This window comes from Lampris incognitus, chromosome 21, assembly GCF_029633865.1.
Source record: "Lampris incognitus isolate fLamInc1 chromosome 21, fLamInc1.hap2, whole genome shotgun sequence".
Lineage (NCBI taxonomy): Eukaryota > Metazoa > Chordata > Actinopteri > Lampriformes > Lampridae > Lampris > Lampris incognitus.
The window spans coordinates 18542135-18564329 of NC_079231.1; the positions used below are offsets into that span (position 1 = coordinate 18542135).

At 46.9% G+C, this 22195-nt stretch overlaps 1 protein-coding gene across 1 annotated transcript in view; it reads right to left on the reverse strand.

Annotated features, from left to right (window-relative positions):
- The window catches only part of il1rapl1b (interleukin 1 receptor accessory protein-like 1b), a 351976-nt gene that overhangs the window by 25564 nt on the left and 304217 nt on the right, over positions 1-22195 (reverse strand). Inside the window, exons 6-7 of the mRNA XM_056301353.1 lie at positions 19665-19797; positions 6589-6734 (exon numbers count right to left, since the gene is read on the reverse strand). Of these exons, the coding sequence (XP_056157328.1) occupies positions 6589-6734; positions 19665-19797 (279 nt within the window). The remainder of the gene's footprint in view (positions 1-6588; positions 6735-19664; positions 19798-22195) is intronic.

Consider the following 22195-nt stretch of genomic DNA (forward strand, 5'->3'; position numbering starts at 1 on the left):
ATGTCATCTCAATACGGCCTCCGTTGTTAATTAATTAATTTTAGTAAGTTTCCTTTATTAATCCCCTTGGGAAAATTCAGTTACTGCAAATTAACCCATCCTAGCTGTGATCTGTATAGCTAGGAGCAGTGGGCTGCCGCCTTCATGCCGCGCCCGGGGATCAACTCCAGTTCTTTTCCCATTGCCCTGGTCAGGGACACAGAAACCCTAGCATGCATGTCTTTTTGATGGTGGGGGAGACTGGATCACCTGGAGAAAACCCACCGCAGACATGGGGAGAACATGCAAACTCCACACAGGACGACCTGGGATGACCCCCAAGGTTGGACAACCCCGGGATTCAAACCCAGGACGTTCTTGCTGTGAGGCGGCAGTGCTAACCACTGCGCCACTGTGCCGCCCATCAGAACGCACATACAGGAACACAGTTTGGTTCATCCACTCGTAACAGAAAAACCGTGTGGTCGGATCTGTGTGCAGACTTCCTGTTGCCATGCAATATTAAAAATTATGTTGGGAATTTTGGAGATTACGCTCCATTTTGTGAAATACAGTATGTAGTCCTGCAGATTTTGAGCGATGCGGGCTGGGTGCTTCACATTCATATGCCAAAGTGGTCCTTTGATTATATTTGTAAATAGCTTCACCCATTTCTGTTTCGCCTGCATACCCGTCTCCACACATGCGGTTCTGGACCTGACTAAGTGAGTGGCAGTTTGGCTCCAGTGGTTTGCGACTGGATCCTCCTACTGTGCTATTGCCCGTTTGCCCATTTGTTTGGATTGAGTGAAGTGTCAGCTGCTCTGCACTCCTTATTCCAGAGGTAAACAGTGAACAACAGATTTGGTGGGACTAGGGGTATATATGGGCCTGGTTTGATGACGTGTTCCAGGTGCCTGAATGAATCCAGAAATGTTGTTCTCATTTAGGTCCTCAGGCACCACCAGTTCTGCTGTTTTTTTTTTTGTTTTTTGGCAGGTGCATTACATTCACCTGTTGTTCAAGTTATTCTAGCCTCCAATCAAGGAGGTTTTAGACAGTGTGCCAACTATACCATGGCCTTTGGGGGAACTCCCTTTTTTTTAGCAGGGAGCTCAGACAGTCAGTCCTGAAATGACTGTGAACTGTGATTCTTGGTGCAAAGAAGCATACGTAGTTGCAAGCATGTAGGCCTACTTGCTTTATGTCAGCACATCTGATATGTAATAATCGGTCAATGAGCACTTCAAACCTCCACATGGCTATCAAAACCAAACATCACAATATGACATAACACGGCCAACTAAAGCAGGGCACAGTACACACTGCAGAGTCATGTACTGTATTCTGTAGTTTATCGGAACAAATAAAACACGAATAGGAGCATTAAATCAAAAACAGAGCACGCCAGGCTGCCTACAAGGGACCGAGTCCTCATCAACAACGGTTAAAGTTACCCATCACATACAGACGAACACAATAATTTCTTGGTGCAATTAAGACATTGAATGTGAGGGTCAGCCTATAACGACACACACATGCATGAGCATTGCAAATACCAACAGAAATAGGCCAGGCTGCCTGCCTATAAGGGATCCAGTCCTCATCACCACCCATCACATACAACACAGTGCTAATGGTGAATAATACAGGTAATTGGCAATAGCCTTTACCTTAAAACAGAAGTGACCACAGAGGCCTGGGTTTTGTCGCCCTTATTCATTTGTCGCCATTATATTCAGCGTGCAGACTGAGTGGGACTCAGAAATCTGTTTTTTTTTCTTCTTATCTTTGAGTTAAAGTGAGTTATGGCACCGCCACACTTTGATGGTGATGGTAAGAGTAGCATGCATGCCAGTACCTTGATTAAAGTGAACTTGTGATGAATCACCCTCATGCATGAATCATAAATCAATAATAGCCTAATTTTATGCATGATCCATGATGATGGAGATACAGAAAAATAGAAATGCGTGACAAAAATAGCATATCGTCAACATTCTAGAGACCCTCCAAAACGTCACAAATTATGTTTTCAGGGGGGCTCATGTCTTATTAAGAGGAGCTAAGCTCCCCCTGGCTCCCCTGCAGGTTGCACCCTGGGTATAGACCTGGAACAATAGGTGCATCTAATGAACTACCTGTTAGAATAGAAACCCAGCAATACTGGTGGTACCTGAAGACCTAATTGAGAACCAGTGAGCATGAGAATTCAGAGTTGTGAGCATGATGTGAGGTTGTCGACCTGGTAAGTAGGCCCGGCTCAGCCGGTCGCAACGCCAATCCGATACAACCTCTGGGCACCTGGACTCGTCGGCTAATGCAGCCTGTCATGATCAGATGCCTCGGGCTGCATGAAACTGACAAGAACCTGAGAAAGAGGTCTGCGTTTCAAGATGCTCGCGTTCTCAAAACTCTTCTTTTTGACTCTCGCTCACACAACACCCCCCCAACACAGACACACACACACCAAGACAGAGAAACACACGCCACAGAGTAACAGAACCGTGGCTTGAAAGGGCTGCCATCAAAGCTAACATCTGTAAATGAAGTGATACACAATAACACACTGCCATGAAGGAAGACACCATCAAAGCTACTTTGTTCTCTAATTTCACCGTAGCTGATTAGCCGTCCCATTTTCACATCTCAACGCTTCCTCTTTTTTTAAGCCTGACACTTCAGCATATCAAGACCTTGCCTTCCCCCCAGATACGCATCGACTATTGATGGATAATAAACCCCGCAGCTTCCTCGAAAACCACATTTTCAGGGACCTGGAAAAACAGCGTTATTTTTCGGGTTGAGGACTGTGAGCCTGTTTGAAATTTGGTTGTGGGTACTGAGAGGCTTTCATGGGCCCTGGGGTCAGGAGACTGGAACTGGGTCGCCATCAAAGCCAAATACTTCCTCTTTAAAGCATCTGGCTCAAAACCCCCCCAAAAAAACCTCTACTATGTAAATGGGTTTAGCGCTGCCAACTGTTAGGTTGCAGTCACCCCCCCCCCCAAAAAAAAAAAACTAGCTAGCTATCCATCCATCCATTATCCAAACTGCTTATCCTGCTCTCAGGGTCACGGGGATGCTGGAGCCTATCCCAGCAGTCATTGGGTGGCAGGCGGGGAGACACCCTGGACAGGCTACCAGGCCATCACAGGGCCTAATAAATATAATTAATAATTAATAAAGTATATCAAAATAAAAAAAAAGTTTTGAATAACTATCCAAAACCACTATAATCTGACAGAAAACTCACAATAATATCCTGCAAGCTCCACCATCATTTCCTCCCATTGAGTACATGACGTCCAAGTAGAAATCCGTGGCGTTATTTTTGCGCTTCATTCCCGGGCGCGCCGTGGGACTTGCCGAGCACAGAATAATTTAACCCGAGCAAACAAAAACCCATTCCGTGCTCAATACATAAAAACTAGGTAACAAAACAAAACATTTTTTTTTTAAATCAACACAACCTTAAACTGTAACATAGTATAGTAAAACTGAATATCTTCTGCGGGAGTCGGCTCGCCGCCGCCGTCATTCATGGACTTAAATCACAGAGCTCGTGGAAGTTTTGGGAAATGGTGGGTAGGGAGCAACAACACACAGCAGCTCGGTCGCTGGTGATGAAAGACAGAAAAGCCTCCAAATGAAATAACCCCACCATCAAAGGAGGAGAGAACCATCAGTGTGTATATGTGTGTGTTGGCTATAAGGTGGGAGTTGATGCCAAAGCGGGGGGGGGGGGGTAATATACTTCCATGCTTGTCTGGTTCCCCTCCCCACATCGAAGGCTGCTTCTCTCCAAAATCACTTTTTCTTCCTCTGCTAACTAATAGCTCCTCTGGCTCAAACGCATGGATGGTTTTTTTCTCCCTTCCTTCTCCTCAATACTCTATTTCTTCTCCCTGAGGCCAAGAACAACTGCTCGAGTCCCTGAGTTACGCCAGCCGCTTTTTTTCCTGCTCAGTAAATTGCTGCAGGAGATGTACTCTGTTGTCGACGCGAAGGCCAGCGGTTATCAAACGCGGTCTTTTGCCTCTGAAGCTGAAGTGTGGCGCTATAATATTAAGGTCTTCGAGTCCCTTTCTAGCTCATGTTGGAATATATCCCTCAGATAAATGGAGCTTTTTTTCCCCCTTTCCACCGGAGGTCGCCTCCGTCTCATTCATTGTTCCAAGGAGAGGCTGTTTTTGCAAAGGAGATGAATGATAGATGATGAATTAATGATTTGAACTTAAAAGACTTCAATCGCATTATAAAATCTGGCAGCCCTTTATCGAGTACGTGACGCGCTTTCCAATGACTCTATGCTGCAAGTTAACTCAACAGAATTGCCGTTCTATTATTTGCACTGGAAAGACGCCTTGTAAACATAAAATCCTCTGTTGCTGGGACATTTGTTAAGTTTTGCTTGGTTTTATCTATCTATTTATTTATTGAGCCCAGTGGTCATATAACAATTATTCAATTATATCATCCTATAACCACCAAGAGCTGCTTATTGTACTTATTTCTAGGACTGTCCTGAATACCTTTTTTTGAGCTTTGAATATTTGGCAGCATGTATTCGAAGGTATTCGAAGCTTCGCTACGGGGAGGTTGCTCATGTTTGCTGTTATTATTACTTAATTATGTCTTTATCACATGCTATCAGCTATCATTACGCTGTTTTTGTAATCAATTATTATGCTATTGAGAGAAAATGGCAAAATCGGACTTGAAGGTATTTCCTTTTTATTGAGACTAGTGCAGTGCCCGTTCGGGTGTAATCCCCCCTCCGACCACAACGTGGACAGCAAAGGAAGAGTGGCGCTGTTCGTCAGGTCGCCACTGTCTGAACGCCTCTGTCTGAATGTATACACCAATCAGCCACAACATTAAAACCACTGACAGGTGAGTGAATAACATCAATTATCTCGTTACAGTGGCACCTGTCAAGGGGTGGGATATATTAGGCAGCAAGTGAACAGTCAGTTCTTGAAGTTGATGTGTTGGAAGCAGGAAAAATGGGCAAGTGTAAGGATCTGAGCGACTCTGATAAGGGCCAAATCGTGATGGCTAGACGACTGGGTCAGAGCATCTCCAAAACATCAAGTCTTGTGGGGTGTTCCCGGGATGCAGTGGTCAGTACCTGTCCAAGGAAGGACAACCGGTGAACCAGCAACAGGGTAATGGTTGCCCAAGGCTCATTGGTGCGTGTGGGGAACGAAGCCTAGCCTGTCTGGTCTGATCCCACAGAAGATCTACTGTAGCTCAAATTGTTGAAAAAGTTCATGTTGGCTATGCTAGACAGGTGTCAGAACACACAGTGCATCGCAGCTTGGTGTGTGTGGGTCTGCGTAACCACAGACCGGTCACAGTGCGCATGATGACCTCTGTCCAGTGCTGAAAGTGCCTAAAATGGGCATGTGAGCATCAGAACTGAACCATGGAGCAATAGAAGAACGTGGCCTAGTCTGATGAGTCATGTTTTCTTTTACATCATGTGGACGGCTGGGTGTGTGTGCATCGTTTACCTGGGGAAGAGATGGTACCAGGACGCACTATGGGAAGAAGGCAGTGTGATGCTCCGGCTAATGTTCTACTAGGAAACCTTGGGTCCCGGCATTCATGTGGATGTTACTTTGACACGTACCACCTACCTAAATATTACTGCAGACCACGTACACCCCTTCATGGCAACAGTATTCCCTGATGGCAGTGGTCTCGTCTCTTTCAGCAGGATAATGTGCCCTGCCACACAGCAAAAATTGTTCAGGGATGGTTTGAGGAACATGAGACAGAATTCAAGGTGTCTCCTTGCCTCCAAATTCTCCAGATCTCAAGCATCTGTGGGATGTGCTGGAAAAACAAGTCCGATCCATGGAGGCCCCACCTCACAACTTACAGGACTTAAAGGATCTGCTAACGTCTTGGTGCAAGATACCAGAGGACACCTTCAGAGGTCTTGTGGAGTCTACGGCCTGGACGGGTCAGAGGTGTTCTGGCGGCATGAGGGGGACCTACACAATATTAGGCAGGTGGTTTTAATGTTGTGGCTTATCGGCGTATATGTCCTTTGATTTGCTTGACAACCGCTCATCCAAACAACTTTACACTCGGCACTTTTTGTCAGTGTAGACTTTTACATGAAATCTTAAATAACCACATGATGCGTTCACGTGGAAACCATTTTTCATGTTTTTCCCATGCCGTATAGCCAATGCTGTTCACTGTCTCCCGAAATGTTTAAAAAAAAAAAATTGAATACTGATTTTGCCGTCGATTACCATAGCAATGATAGAAAGCTTCAAAGCATTTGGGTCAGCCCTACTTATTTCTACATGTGAAGTGCTCTCTTTTCTACTGGCCATGTATGTACTTGATGTACTGTAACCAAGTATTGTTGTCAGTTCTGAAAATCAATTAATAAAGTTAAGGAATAAGACTTCAAGTCCAGTTTAGCTTGATGCTTACGTATCATTTCTGTCTGTCTACCACCATCTCTCTGTCTGTCTGTCTGTCTGTCTGTCTGTCTGTCTGTCTGTCTGTCTTCACGTATGTGGACATATCCATCATTTTTCTCTCACCGTGTGTGTGTGTACGATCCATGTGAACTAGTCTTACCTCTCTTGGTCAGCTGGATGTTGGCCTGCCGTCGCCCATTGCCGTTCTCCACGTAGCAGGAGTAGTTGCCCAGGTCGCCCTCCTCGAGGGAGTCGATGGTGAGAGAGATGGACACCTCCTGTTCTCCCAGGTGCTCCCGGATTGTCCTGCACAGGGGAGTTGAGAACACAGGAAAGAATATACGGTTTGAGATCCACCAAACCTTCCTGGGCTATATCTATTCATGCTGTTTTACTCACTATAGTTATGTACTATTTTTCATCTTTTCTTTTTTCATTGTGGTAGTCTAGCTTAACATGGTTGATGATGCATGAGTCCCATGATGTGAACTCGCTCCCAAGTGAAAGCATCATTGCTACATTGAATGGACCCCTTTTGGGTAACTGATCCTATAAAGCCAGTGTGTATTCGCCTTTATGTGGCACTGATAACGGTCTGCCTGACTGATGGCGGGAGCTGGACATCGAGTTCCTGGCACTGAACAGTGACACTAACTGACTTACAGTGACAAGCAAGACTTCCCCTACAGCGAGCTTTAGCAAAGTGGGAGTGGGTGTGTTATGATGCCCAATCATGGTTGGCTGGAAGCCTTAAAATGAAGTTTCTGGGATTTTTTTTTTCGATTTTGAGATACTTTATTGATCCCCAGGGGTAAATTACGCTCTGCATTTAACCCATCCTAGCTGTATAGCTAGGAGCAGTGGGCAGCCGCCGTGCAGCACCCGGGGACCAACTCCAGTTCGTCTTTCCATGCCTCAGTCAGGGGCACAGATAGGAGTATAAACCCTAACATGCATGTCTTTTTAAAGGTGGGGGAAACTGGAGCACCCGGAGAAAACCCACACAGACACGGGGAGAACATGCAAACTCCATACAGAGGATGACCTGGGATGACCCCCAAGGTTGGACAACCCCGGGGTTCAAACCCAGGACCTCCTTGCTGTGAGATAACGTTGCTAACTGCTGTGCCGCCAATTTTTCTCCATTGACAGATTTCTATTTTATCCATCTGGATTGTGGAGGTCCTCAGTTTATATAGTATTAACTGGTATCTTTACCATGACTACATACACTCCATATACCACTGTTGACATTTTTTGAAAAAAAAAATTAACACTGGTGCAGCAGCAAACAGGACTGAAACGTGGTGAAGATGTAGCGATAGATAATCAATTCTACAATAATATTACAGTACAACAGTGTTCCCATATAATTTGTAATACATCGTCACTTCTCCTCTTGGCCATTTTATATGAAGCTATGGAATAAATTTCCACGGATGATACTCAGCTGTATGTACCTGTGAAGCCAGACAATCGTTCTCATATCAGAAATCTAGAGGCATGATTATCTGCAGTGAGAAATTAGATGCTATCCTAACTTCTTACTACTTGATTCTGAAAAAAAACTGAAGTGCTGGTTATCAGCCCTGCAAGACAAAGTCGCCTTTATGACCAAGAAACGGTATCTCTTGACAACTGGTGTGATCTCCCAAAGTTCCACGGCCAAAATTCTCGGGTGTTATTTTTGATCAATCCCTCTCTTTTGAATTTCACATTAGAGAAATCACCAAGACCTCCTTTCTTCACCTACGAAACATTGCCAAAATCCGGTCTTTTCTGTCCATGGTGATGCTGAGGTCCTGATTCATGCTTTTGTTTCACCCAGATTAGATTATTGCCATGTCACACTCGCACAAAAACCCTTCAGCTGGTTCAAAATGCTGCTGTTAGAATATTAACTAAGACTAAAAAGTTTGACCATATCAAGCCAGTTCTAGCCTCCCTTCACTGGCTCCCCGTTCATGCGAGATCTGACTTTAAAGTTCTACTTTTAACCTACGAAATACTTACTCATATTTATCAGATCTTATCCAGCCTTATGTACCGTCTCCTTCCCTCCGTTCTCAAGGTGCAGAGTTAAGAAGAAGTCTGCAGGCTGCAGCGCCTTCTTTTACCACGCCCCCTTTCTTTGCAAGTCTCCAAGTCGCCATGAGAGAATCTGACCGAAAACCCATCAGTTCTCCTTAGCCTTCAACTAGTCACTTTATTTCTCTGGCAGTTTGATTTCCTTATGAGCTTTGTCACTACTCTCCTCTTTTGGGAGGGTGTCAGTCTCTTTGTATTTATGACTGTAGGTCTTAGCAGTAATCTCTTGGTTTTGTCCCGCCAACGAGAATGTTCCTAAACTTCCTGAATGCATCGCACCATCCCAGCCTTCTGTTTGTATCTGAGCTCATGTGTACCCATATGTTGTGCACCTGCCCCCCCCTCCCTGTGTAGTACAGCCCCACACACAGACAACAAGACACCACGCATGCACACACATACAGATAGATCTCCCGGGAATATAAGTGCTATATGCATAATGATGAGACTACATTTCCCATGATGCATTTGGGGGGCTGCCCTGAAATTTCGGCATGCAGCGAGCGAGAAAGCAGTAGGGAGAGAAAGATCCTTGTGGTGGGATTATCCATAAATCTTGCTGTGGATAAAGTAATTGTTTCGACTTTACTTTTTTTGGGGAGGGGGGGATTTTTCTCCCCCTTTATCTCCCCAATTGTATCTGGCCAATTACCCCACTCTTCCAAGCCATCCCAGTAGCTGTTCCAACCCCTCTGCCGATCCGGGGAGGGCTGCAGACTACCACATGCCTCCTCCGATACATGTGGAGTTGCCAGCCGCTTCTTTTCACCTGACCGTGAGGAGTTTCACCAGGGGGACGTAGCACGTGGGAGGATCACGCTATTCCCCCCAGTTCCCCCTCCCCCCCAAACAGGCACCCTGACAGACCAGAGGAGGCGCTAGTGCAGCGACCAGGACACATACCCACATCTGGCTTCCCATTCGCAGACACGGCCAATTGTGTCTGTAGGGACACCCGACCAAGCCGGAGGTAACACGGGGATTCGAACCAGCGATCCCCGTGTTGGTAGGCAACGGTGGACCCCCACGACACGCGGACGCCCCACATCCCCTGGGTACTATTGTTTGTGATAAGAACAAAGGGCTCTACATATGAGACAGTATACATATTTGGGGAAGTATAACATGGACGTCACTGAGTGCATTAAGAGAGAGTGATTTACCATTACTTTCACCGGTTTAAAGATAAGAGTTGGTACTGTTCTGAAACAACGGCCCATCTGAAACATCTGTATTCATTCACTGTAAGTCATAATTGTTTTTATCTAAAGTGTTGGAATACAAACTGTGATCCATTTTCACATTGCGTACAATTTAATTTAGATAGTACAATTTAGTCTTTGGGAATAATCCATCTTTCCACTTTTCATGTTTTGATAATACAGTTTTATTTAAAAATTACTTACTGTGGGACTTTGTCTTTCGTTAATGCATATTCTGTTCATTTTCATAGTCGGCTTATTTAAGTAGGCAATATTCTAGCTGCAGTGTTTTTTTTTTTATCGGCACCAAGAGTTTATACTGAGTTTTCCTGGAAGATAACGACACAATAGGGGGAGTGCTTATTACCCCAGGTGGAGCCACTGCTTCATTTAGTCGGTATAAGTTCAAGTAAAATAGCCCTCGTGGACTACACCATCTGCCACACTGCAGAATTAAGGCTCCTAGAGATACAATACTAAATACCCTATACACAGTGCCTAAGAAGGGGTTACATCTGTCTCTCTCTTTCTCGCTTCCCGGCACAATTTCTCTTCCTTTACAGACTATGAGATGACCATGGATCATCTCTATCTCTTTCGACCGCCTGATGACTTCGGAGCCTGTTTGTGTTGCGTCCTCTTTTCCCTTGGACACGTCCCACCGTCCTGGAGATTTATGCTACCGTTTGTGCTGTCCTCGTTAGGGTTCAAGCTCGAGAGTGCTTAAACCCTATTGTTTTACTGGCGGCTTATTGTTTTTCTTCAGAAATGTTTGTGCGGGTTCCCGTGAGACGATAAATGGTAGAGACATGAGGTTTTTCTCATTGATCGAAAATTGTGTGCAAGTACTGCCCAAGAACTATGACCCCAATCAGCCTGATGGGGTGCTATCATTAAAGGTCGACTTTGACAAGTCATAACTACTACGCCATAAGTCTGATTTACATGAAACTTGGAACACACATCCATCTATCCTCACTTTACAAATTTGCCCGAGGAACCACTAAAGTCCGCTTGACTAGATTTTCTGCCATTTTGAATTTTTTGAAAAACACATTTTTGACATTGCCTTTGTAAAGCACTTTGTAACATTTTTTTGTGAAAAAGGGTCATATAACTAACTAACTAAATAAATATATATTTATAACTAAATAAAGTTATTATTAGTGATGTGAAAAAGAAAATATATATATAATGAGCCTAGTGCCAGGAAGTTTGAGATTGCTATGGAGCATTAAATAAATGATGCATTCCTAATTAACTATTTAGGATCGTTGCTGTTGTTTTATGTGAGATGGCGTTGGGACAGAAGCATGGGGCTACAAGGGCACAGCTTGGGACTGACATGAGCACTATGTGACTCATGATGGCATTACCCCGTAGAAAAACGCCGCTTGGCTGACTCGATATGGGTCTTGATGTACATCGGCTCTGACATGTTGGCACAACGATAATACTGTGACTGTCACAATGCATCTCGCAGTGTCGACCTGTCACAATGCGAGATGCATTATGTCCCAACTTGAGAGCGGACGAAAATAATTTGATGATTTTTATTTGACAGGAGGGAATGACGTGTGTTTGAAATTTGTGCACTTTTTTTGCGGCATTCCGAATTACTCTGACATCTCTCGCCAAAAGGCAATGATGTGTCTTGCCAGCACTACACTCAGGATTAATATCCAGCTGATATATCACGAAGACCATTTCAGTGTTGAAGGGACACCATGCCGCTGTCGGACATTGTGTAGGGCAAACGTTAACAAATTCATCCATCCATTACCCAAGCCGCTTATCCCAATCAGAGTTGTGGGATGCTGGAGCCTATCCCAGCAGTCGTTGGGCGGCAGGCGGGGAGACACCCTGGACAGGCCGCCAGGCCATCACAGGGACGACACATTCACACGTAGGGACAATTTAGTACGGCCGATTCACTTGACCTGCTTGTCTTTGGACTGTGGGAGGAAACCGGAGCACCCGGAGGAAACCCACGCAGACACGGGGGAGAACATGCAAACTCCACACAGAGGATGACCTGGGATGACCCCCAAGGTTGGACCTTCCCAGGGTTCGAACCCAGGACCTTCTTGCTGTGAGGTGACTGCGCTAACCACTGCAGTGGTTAGCGCGAAAAAACAGAACTTTATTTCATTAGATAAGATTAGTTTAGATGAACTTTATTTATCCATCCATCCATTCACTATCCAAACCGCTTATCCTGCTCTCAGGGTCGCGGGGATGCTGGAGCCTATCCCAGCAGTCATTGGGCGGCAGGCGGGGAGACACCCTGGACAGGCCGCCAGTCCAAGGGAAATCGCAGCAGTGGAGTTGTAGATGACTGACCTGGACAGTCGCCTCTTCTACAGTGCAAAATGGTTTGTTAGCATCATGAGTATTCCCTCGCTGTATCAAAAGCAACACAATTAGCCAACCTGGTCCACCAGGAAAGCGAGTAAAATCAAGCTATTCTAGGGGAGAAAAAATAAAGATGACCAGATAAATCAAGACATCCCTAAAACAAGTGGGCCTGGATTAACAAAGCAATCGTTTGTTTTTATACAGCCTGAATGGGATTTTACAACCAGTGCTAAGGTACCTCTTTTTTTTTATTTCTTAGAAATTAGACAATGTTTTTACCTCTTCAATACACCAGAGGTGGGAGAAGGATGGGATGAGGTGGCGGTGAACAAGGACTTGACATGTAATGGTCAAATGAAAGGACTCACAACCAACAACCATAACCACTAGACATCGAACCCTGAGCATGATAATTGAGTGGTCTGTGTGGTATACACAATTTAAATGTGTTTAATGTGAGTGTGTGTGTTTGTGTGTATGTGTCATTTCTTGTACTTCTATCTTTGTGAGGACCAATTTGAGGTTTTAACCATCAGAGTGAGGACATTTTTTGCAAAGTGAGTACATTTTAGGGTTAGGACCTGGGTTTAGGGTTAAGGTTAGGTTAAGGTTAGAACCTTAATTTAAGATTAGGCTTAGGTTAAGGTCAGGGTAAGGGTCAACGTTAGACATGTAGTTCTGATGGTTACGGTTAGGGATTAGGAAATGGATATAGCCAATGAGGGGTCCTCCCAGAGTAGTACAAGAATGAATATGTGTGTGTGTGTGTGCGTGTGAATAACAAATATGTTTATATATCACCCGCGAGAGCATAATGGAAAATGAAAGTTTCAGGGTAGATGAACATGAGAGCCCTGTGAGTACTTGTACAGTGTATGGATGTGGGAGACACACACAAGGGTGGAGGAAGCAGCACACGTGTGCCGCTGTGCACGTGCTGCATATGAGAGATGCGCATCTAGAGACAGAGAGAGAGGGAGGGAGGGAGGGAGAGAGAGAGAGAGGAGAGAAAGAGGGGGGGGAGTGAAACGGAGAGAGAGACAGAGAGGGAGGGAGAGAGGGAGTGAGAGAGAGGGACAGAGAGGGAGAGAGTGACAGAGGGGGGGGAGGGAGAGAAGGAGAGAGGGGGGAGAGGGAGGGAGAAAGAGGAGGAGAGGGAGGGAGAGAGACAGAGAGGGAGGGAGACGGAGAGAGACAGACGGAGAGAGAGGGAGAGAAGGAGAGAGAGAGAAGGAGGGGGAGAGGGAGGGAGAGAGAGAGAGAGAGAGAGAGAGAGGGAGAGGGAGAGAGACAGACGGAGAGGGAGGGAGAGGGAGAGAGAGACAGAGAGGGAGGGAGGGAGAGAGAGAAAAAGAGAGGGAGAGAGAGAGACAGAGAGGGAGGGAGATGGAGAGAGAGGGAGAGAAGGAGAGAGAGAGAAGGAGGGAGAGGGAGAGGGGGGGGGGGGAGACAGAGAGAGAGGGAGAGGGTGAGTTAGCGTGGGCATGTCAGGCAGGGGTGTATGAGAGATTAAGCTGGCGCTAAACTGGCACAGTGTAGCTGGACAGAGATGAAAGTGCACCGGGGACCTCGATCCCGTGCATACCGACCAACACCTATGAACACAGACACACACATACACACACACAGCCACGCACAAGGGTGTACACGGAGACGCACAAAAACATGCAGGTGGGATGCGAAATTGGACAAACTCGCTGAAGACTCATCCGAGGCATCACAATCCATCTGAGGCAAATACTGTCGCATGTGCTTGTCCACAAGACTTGATTAGCCCCTTGGACAAAGACACTGGTCTCATTAGTCATCGTCCGCTACACTGTACAGCACTTAGCAGCACGTCTGCTAAGTGCTGACTGTAAAGGAAACGTTCAATCATCACCGTCGCCTTGCACATCACCCGGCTCCACCGTACGCAGTTGGAGGATGGAGGATATGGGATGAGAACAGATCTGATCAAGGGGGCTAAAGCAGAAAATTATGCAGCCACAGATTACTTAGCGAGCACTGGTGCCAGTGTAGCGGGCGGCGCTCTGGTTCTCCGAAAGTCGGGCCAAATTAGACACGAGCCCAGCAAACATGGTAACAGATGAAAAAGGAGAGCTACTGTTCCCCTGGATACCATAAACCCAATAACAATAACTGTGCAACACATTTCATTTGTGTAAAAGTAGGGCTGGTGAAATGAGCATGGGGAGAATTCTTGATGTGTGCTAAACTAAGCTAAGCCAAGGTATGGTATGGTAAACTAAGCTAAACTAAGGTAAGGTAAGGTAAGCTAAACTAAGGTAAGGTAAGCTAAGGTAAGGTGAGATAAGGCAAGGCAAGGTAAGGTAAGGCAAGGTAAGGTAAGGTAAGGGTGCTTGATGTGCGCATCTCCCAGGTGGGTGCTACACACTGGCAGTGGTTGACGTCAGTTACCCCGTTCACTGAATAGGTATCTATTTGTAGTGATTCAACCAATCAGCAATGAATTATGTCAGCTGTTGCATACCTTGCATAATTAAATGCTGTGAGATGATTGGTTGAGTAAGTACATACAGGGGTACCTATGCAGGGTTACAATGAAAATCTGCAGGATAGGTGTTCCTTGAGGACTGGGTTGGGAAACGCTGCTGAAAAGTGCTATATAAATGTAATGATTATTATTATTATTAAAGTGAAGGGCGTCTGGTACCTGGCAAAATTCTGCAAGTAACGACAAACAGCCAAATGCAAAAGAACAAAAGAAAGTACAACAAGGCAGCAGACATGCTTGGAATTGTCCATCCATCCATTATCCAAGCCCTTTACCCCAATTGGCGTCGTGGGATGCTGGAGCCTATCCCAGCAGTCACTGGGCGGCAGGCAGGGAGACACCCTGGACAGGACGCCAGTCCATCACAGGGCCGACACATACATACATACACACACACACACGCACACCTAGGGACAATTTAGTACGGCCAATTCACCTGACCTACATGTCTTGGGGCTGTGGGAGAAAACCGGCGCACCCGGAGGAAACCCACGCAGACACGGGGAGAACATGCAAACTCCACACAGAGGACAACCCGGGACGACCCCCAAGGTTGGACTACCCTGGGGTTCAAACCCACGACCTTCTGCTGTGAGGCGACCGCGCTAACCACTGCACCACCGTGCCGCCTGCTTGGAATTGTGTTGCTCAAAAAAAAAAAAAAAGCTGTTATAATCCTGACTTCCTGACCGGGGTGAAAATATACTGGGCGCACCACTAGTAACGTGAGCAGCAAAACCCGAGCACCTGGATTAACTGTGTGGAAAAGGTTCCATCATGAGGAAATTGACAAGTGAGGACCCTCAGTGGATTTTTAAGAACATGGCTTCAGTTTTCAAACGGGGTTTCCTGAACCATATTTCAGGGGGTTTAGGTTTTAGTTCGCTTTTCAGTCTCGGCGGTAACGGTGCTCGTTTTTCCAATGTTGCACCCGCTCATGAAAACTACGGGATCTGTACCCCTGCAGCCACTGGTTCCACGCTCCGCGTGTGTAAAATCTCATTGGTGAGACGCCGGGTCACAAGCCCCGCCTCCTGTACCGCGGGCCAGCCTTCGGGGAATATGCCCAGGCCATTCATTTCCATTTCAAAGCTGAGAGCTCGTGGAACGATGCGAGGGAGTGGGCCTGAAGTGGTTCTGCTGGAACCGGGGATAAAAAGTAAATAAATAAATAGATAGACAAATAAAACACTCAGGGTCACCCATCTTTGATCTGTTGCTTCTCCTTCCTCATTTGATGACCATCTGAACGCTGGGTTCAGAAACACACATGACCCATTATGCAGTGCTCCCTCCATCCACTGTTCTCTTCCTCTCATCTTTATTTTAAACACCCCCCCCCCATACACACACACACACGGCCTCCGATTCCCATCCTCCTCCTCCTCGAGCGTCTAAATCCTCTGGGTGCTAATTGGCACGGTGTCCTTCACCGTCCAGGGCTGCACTGAGCGGTGCAGCGAGCATGCTAGGCAGGCTAACAGAGACATCTCCAAATGCCAGGTCACCAACCGGGATGCTACCCCCCTACCCCCCCCCCGGCCTTGTCACACTCGTCACAGTTAACCTTTTCATTAGGCGGCATCTGTAGGCAACAAAAGACTTCCTGGTCGTAGGTATACATGTGGTTCTTCACCCAGTGTGACGGCGTGTGTGTGTGTGTATGTGTGCACATGCATGTGTGTTCAGCATGGTCAGTGCACAAATTATTCAGGGATGCTTCATCGAGTACGAAGCGATGCCGCCCACGGCGATGAGAATCGGAAGTAGAAATGGGATCTGCGAGTCTGGCACTGAATTGTTGGAAGATGCTGAAACGTTGTGAAATGATAAAATAATATAATTATTGTGTCATTATTGTGTAATTATAAAATAATATAATTATCATGTGTTTCCAAGTCAGTGATGAATGAACGAATTACAGGAAATGAATACCGCTTGCTTTTCTACGTGACATTTTTTCTAGATCTTGCTCTCTATCAAAAAAAAAAAACAGCAGCAGTGGCTGTACATTTTTTGAAGTGTGTGTCGCTGAGGAGCGGGACCAAAAGCAATTCAGCGATGAAGAGCCGTTTTTCAGAGGCGTAGGAGGACCACAAACGGCGCTTGGTGTGATAACCTACTAACAAAAGTCTTCGGCACCGTGTCGGTGCTTTTGAAAAATTCCCTTACTTTTTTTTCCGGTCAGTGTCAAATACCCAGAAGAAGAAGGCCCTCGTGGAGCAAAGGACTCAAAATTATTACGGCTACACAACAGAAGTTCACACTGTTCGGTGTCTGCACATCTCTAAACCCATCCAGGTGACGGCGGACACCATGGTTTTCTGTCCTCCCGTCCCTCAACCCACCTTCACCCTTTCAAATGTCATCGCTAAATATTGATTCACCATTATTTACCCTATCTGGGTGTAAATGTTTAATTCATACAAATAAAGAGAAGCAGATTATTTGGCGACTGACGGGCAAAGTAAAACAGCAAATTGTAGGCATCCGGGCAGCATGGCGGTCTATTCCGTTGCCTAGCAACCCAGGGATCGCCGGTTCGATTCCCCGTGTTGCCCCCAGCTTGGTTGGGCATCCCTACAGACACAATTGGCCGTGTCTGTGGGCAGATGTGGGTTTTATTTCCTGGTCGCTGCACTAGCGCCTTCTCTGGTCGGTCGGGGAGCCTGTTCAGGGGGGAGGGGGAACTGGGGGGGGAATAGCATGATCCTCCCATGTGCTACGTCCCCCTGGCAAAACGCCTCACTGTTAGGTGAACAGAAGCGACTGGTGACTCCACATGTATGGGAGGAGGCATGTGGTAGTCTGCAGCCCTCCCCGGATCGGCAGAGGGGGTGGAGTAGCGACCGGGACGGCTCGGAAGAGTGGGGTAATTGGCCGAGTACAACTGGGGAGAAAAAGTGCGAAAAATCCAAATGTGATTATTGCTTTTTTTTGGGGGGGGGGATTTTTCTCCCCCTTTTTCTCCCCAGTTGTACTTTTTACCAATTACCCCACTCCTCCGAGCCATCCCGGTCGCTGCTCCACCCCTCCTGACAGTGAGGCGTTTTGCCAGGGGGACGTAGCACATGGGAGGATCACACTATTCCCCCCAGTTCCCCCTCCCCCCGAACAGGCGCCCTGACCAACCAGAGGAGGCGCTAGTGCAGTGACCAGGACATGTACCGGACACATACCGGCTTCCCACCAGCAGACACAGCAAATTGTAGACCACCATGCCACCCAGACACCCCGTGATTATTGTTTTAAGCAGGATTTTTCTAAGAATAAGTAAGTTGGCTCTGCAGGACTTTTCTAAACTGAGAATGTTTTTTTTTCTTCTAAACTTCATCCTTCTCTCAAGGCCAATCCATCAAGAAGAGAAATGGAGACTCTCCACCAGCCCCCGGCGTCCAACTGTGACAACAACAACTTATACACCAGACAACCGACCGACTGAACGGCGGAGATCATTTCTCCTGTTAGCACACCAGCTAATCAGAGGGCAGATCTCGTTTCCTCCTCTGAACAAGCCGGCCAATGGCAGCACACAGCCAGCTCTCAGCTCTCCTCGCCAGTTTCACAAATCAATTAGTTGGACTCGGCTCGTCTCCTGCTGTACCAACTAACAGGACTCCGGCCAGCCAATAGGTTGACTAGATCTGGATGTCCTCCCAGGGAAACGACCAAAAGTCTGGCTGAGCCAAAGCAGAGACAGCCTTGCCCGCCAATTTCAGAAACAACGGCTTCCCGCCGACCAATCGGGTGACACAGTTGGGCTACTTCCACATGCGAGCGGCGTGTCATGATGCTGTAATGGTATTGCTACATGGCCAAGCGGTTTCATGCGATGCCTGCTTGGCCGGCAGCATTTCACCTGCCTTTTGGAACAAACAGATGTTCTGGTCAGACCTCTGCTTCCAACTAAACCGGAGCCAGATCTCGTGGACCCACCAGAAGGTCATCCAGTTGGATGAGACAGAGATGACGGAAACTGAACGCGGCTTGTACAAAACCAAATATATGCAAACATGCACACAAACACATACATGTGGGTAAATGTACACTAGTGTGCTTTGTAAACCTAATTTGCACTTGAAAAACCATGCCAAATGTGCATTTTGATGGTGCAATTTTTTTTTTACAGGAGCACAAAAGATGCAGCCTTGATCCAGGCCCGCAGCTGTGTCGGAGTCCATATGCAATTTAGGCTTAAGTGGCGCGGATAGGCTGGTGTAAATTTGTCTGAATGGCATAATGGCAGACCCTTGGGCACTCGAGGCCAGTGTGCGTCCGGGCTGCATGCTACAGGCAGTGCCATTGACAATGTATTGTTTCGCTTGCTTGTTACTACACTAGCATGTGGTAATTAGCTTCAAATTTGCCGCGGTTCATCATTTTAAGTATGCTGGCTCCTCGGCATGTTTATCGGTAGTATAACCCGGATAAGCTCGGTTATTGAAAACAGCATACGGCGTTCACACGTGCCAATACATGGCTATCCCAAACTGCCGCCACACAAGGCAGGCGGCAGTTTCGATCAACTTCACTACTTGACTCGTCCTTACTTGTTCCGTCTTAGAGACCTTCAAAGTGATCAACAAAGCACAGCGTACTGAATAATGCCTACACTGTGCATGGATCCACGCCACAAGACTATAAAGGATGCAGAACCGCCCCTGCATTATTGAACAGCTTCATTAAAAATTCATGGGTATCGTTAAAGAAATGGCATGGGTGATGGCATCGTTCCATACATTGCAGCCGCATGTGTCGATGTGTGGTTTGGATGTTCGTGGTAACCGGGTTAAATGACTGTAAACCAATTTGGCCCGTTGATCCCCCCCCCCCCCCATTTTGGAATAAATCAGCACGAATGAGTTAACACAGGTTTCATCTGGGTCATAAAATATGAATGGATTCTTAATATCAGTTCAACAAACTGAAAGCGGGAAATCATGTTTAGATTTAATTAACACTGAAAATTAGATTTTGTTTTGATGAAATAAATGGGGTGGTTTACCGAATGTGACAAATGAGGATTTAATTTTGAAAATGAAAATATCGGGCCGGTGACAAAGCTCTTACTTGATGTCGCTCTCCTGAACCCGCTCCTCGTCCAGGTCTTCGATGAACTTCTCCCCCTTCATCCAGTAGATGAGCGGACTGACGTCTCCGCTGTAGCCGAAGAACGCTCGGCACGTCAGGTTGACAGGAGTCCCTGTGGGAGACGAGGAAACAGGATGTGAGGTAATGGGAAGCAACGGGTCCTAGGAATTGAGTCCGTGAGGAGAAAACAAAGCTTTGGTAAGGATGGTAAAGTCGATGTGGGATTATTCTGGACTGAGAAGAGGTCTGACCATGACTGGGTCTGACACGTATGTTGTCCAGATAACAGACGTGCATGTGGGGTGATCAGAAAGTGGCAACGTGTATTGCTTCAATACAGGAAGTACAGTAAGGAACAACATCTCCAATATATTACCCAGTCTAAGCGCTAAAAGTTAACATTTTTTTGGGGGGGCCTTTTCTCCCCAATTGTACTTACTTGGCCAATTAGTACCCCACTCTTCCGAGCCGTCCCAGTCGCTGCACCACCCCCTCTGCCGATCCGGGGAGGGCTGCAGCCTACCACATGCCTCCCCTGATACATGTGGTAGGCAACGGAATAAGACCACCACGCCACCCAGATGCCCCTTAAGGGTTAATTTTTGTCGCCCGATTTAAAAGTTGTACCCACGTCGGTACAGTTTTAACTGCAACACCCGTACAGCGACCCATTTTAAGGTTGTTTTGAGGAGCAACACGCAAGATATCTTGTTCTTAACCACACAAAATGCAGTTTATCTGTTTGGCTGTGATTCCCGACAGAAGAAACCCGGGCAGGAAGCCGACAAGCATAAAGCACAAGTTTATTTAAAACACCTGAAAGCCTGTACATTTATGCCTCTGTTAGCCACGGCCCTTCAGAACGAATGAAAAAGCAATCCGTGACACCGCAGGGTTTCTGTTTGGACCATTGCTCTTCCTCTCAGGTTATTTATTTTAGTATGGCTGTCAACACCAGTTCCCACGATTGAATGACTCCGACAACCTCAAGGACATTGTGTGCTGTCCACCTCGGCCCACTGTCCAGACAGTGCTAGATCATTACGAACATACAGACACAACAACAACAACAACAACAACAACATTGTTGCTTGCAAACCACTTCAGTTACACAGAGCTTGGGCTTCTCCAGCAGTGTGAGGCGCTGCCCCTCTTGAGCTCTTACCCATGCCGTTACCGGCCCAATAAAACACAACTCCGGAAGAATAAAAACCAGATGGAGCAAAATACCACAAAACAAAATGATGCGACACAAATCTTTTTAAATTCTTGCAGCCCGACCTCAGCTGCATTTGTTCGAATAGTAATATGTGGGTTTTAACATGTGTTTGATTGGTCCAAGTACAATTACCTCCAATCCATATTAACTGGCAGACACTGTTATCCACAGCGAATTACAAGTTAGTCTGTAATTAGCCAATGATTTCATACAGTGCTACATTAAAAAATCTTCATGAAGGGGCATCCGGGGTGGCGCGGCGGTTTATTCCGTTGCCTACCAACACGGGGATCGCCGGTTCGAATCCCCGTTTTACTTCCGGCTTGGTCGGGCGTCCCTACAGACACAATTGGCCGTGTCTGTTGGTGGGAAGCCGGATGTGGGTATGTGTCCGGGTCGCTGCACTAGCGCCTCCTCTGGTTGGTCAGGGCACCCGTTTAGGGGGGAGGGGGAACTGGGGGGGGGGAATAGCGTGATCCTCCCATGTGCTACGTCCCCCTGGCGAAACCCCTCACTGTCAGGTGAAAAGAAGCGGCTGGTGACTCCACATGTATCGGAGGAGGCATGTGGTAGTCTCCAGCCCTCCCCGGCTCGGCAGAGGAGGTGGCGCAGCGACTGGGATGCTTGGAAGAGTGGGGTAATTGGACGGATATACATCCATCCATCCATTATCCAAACCGCTTATTCTGTTCTCAGGGTCGTGGAGGATGCTGGAGCCTATCCCAGCAGTCATTGGGCTGCAGGCGGGAGACACCCTGGACAGGCCGCCAGGTCACAAGGCCGACACATACACATACACACACACACACACATACACACACACACATTCATACCTTGGGACAATTTAGTATGGCCGATTCACCTGACCTACATGTCTTTGGACTGTGGGAGGAAACCCACGCAGACACGGGGAGAACATGCAAACTCCACACAGACGACGACCCGGGACAACCTCCAAGGTTGGACTACTCCAGGGCTCAAACCCAGGACCTTCTTGCTGTGAGGCGACTGCGCTAACCACTGCACCACCGTGCCTCTCTGGCCAGATACAATTGGGGAGAAAAAGGGGGGGGGGAATCCTAACATTAAAAAAATACTCATCACGAAGTCCAGTGTGGTTCATGTAAAGCAAACCATCGCAGGACTCCCCTCAAAACAGTCGTGCACACAACAGAAAAGCTAATTCTCCATATGTGCCTTTGTCCTTTTCCCCTCAATTACTGCAACAGTTGGATAGAGAAGGTCATGCGAGTGTGCGATACGTTTAAAATGCGCTGTTGTCTGATTCAAT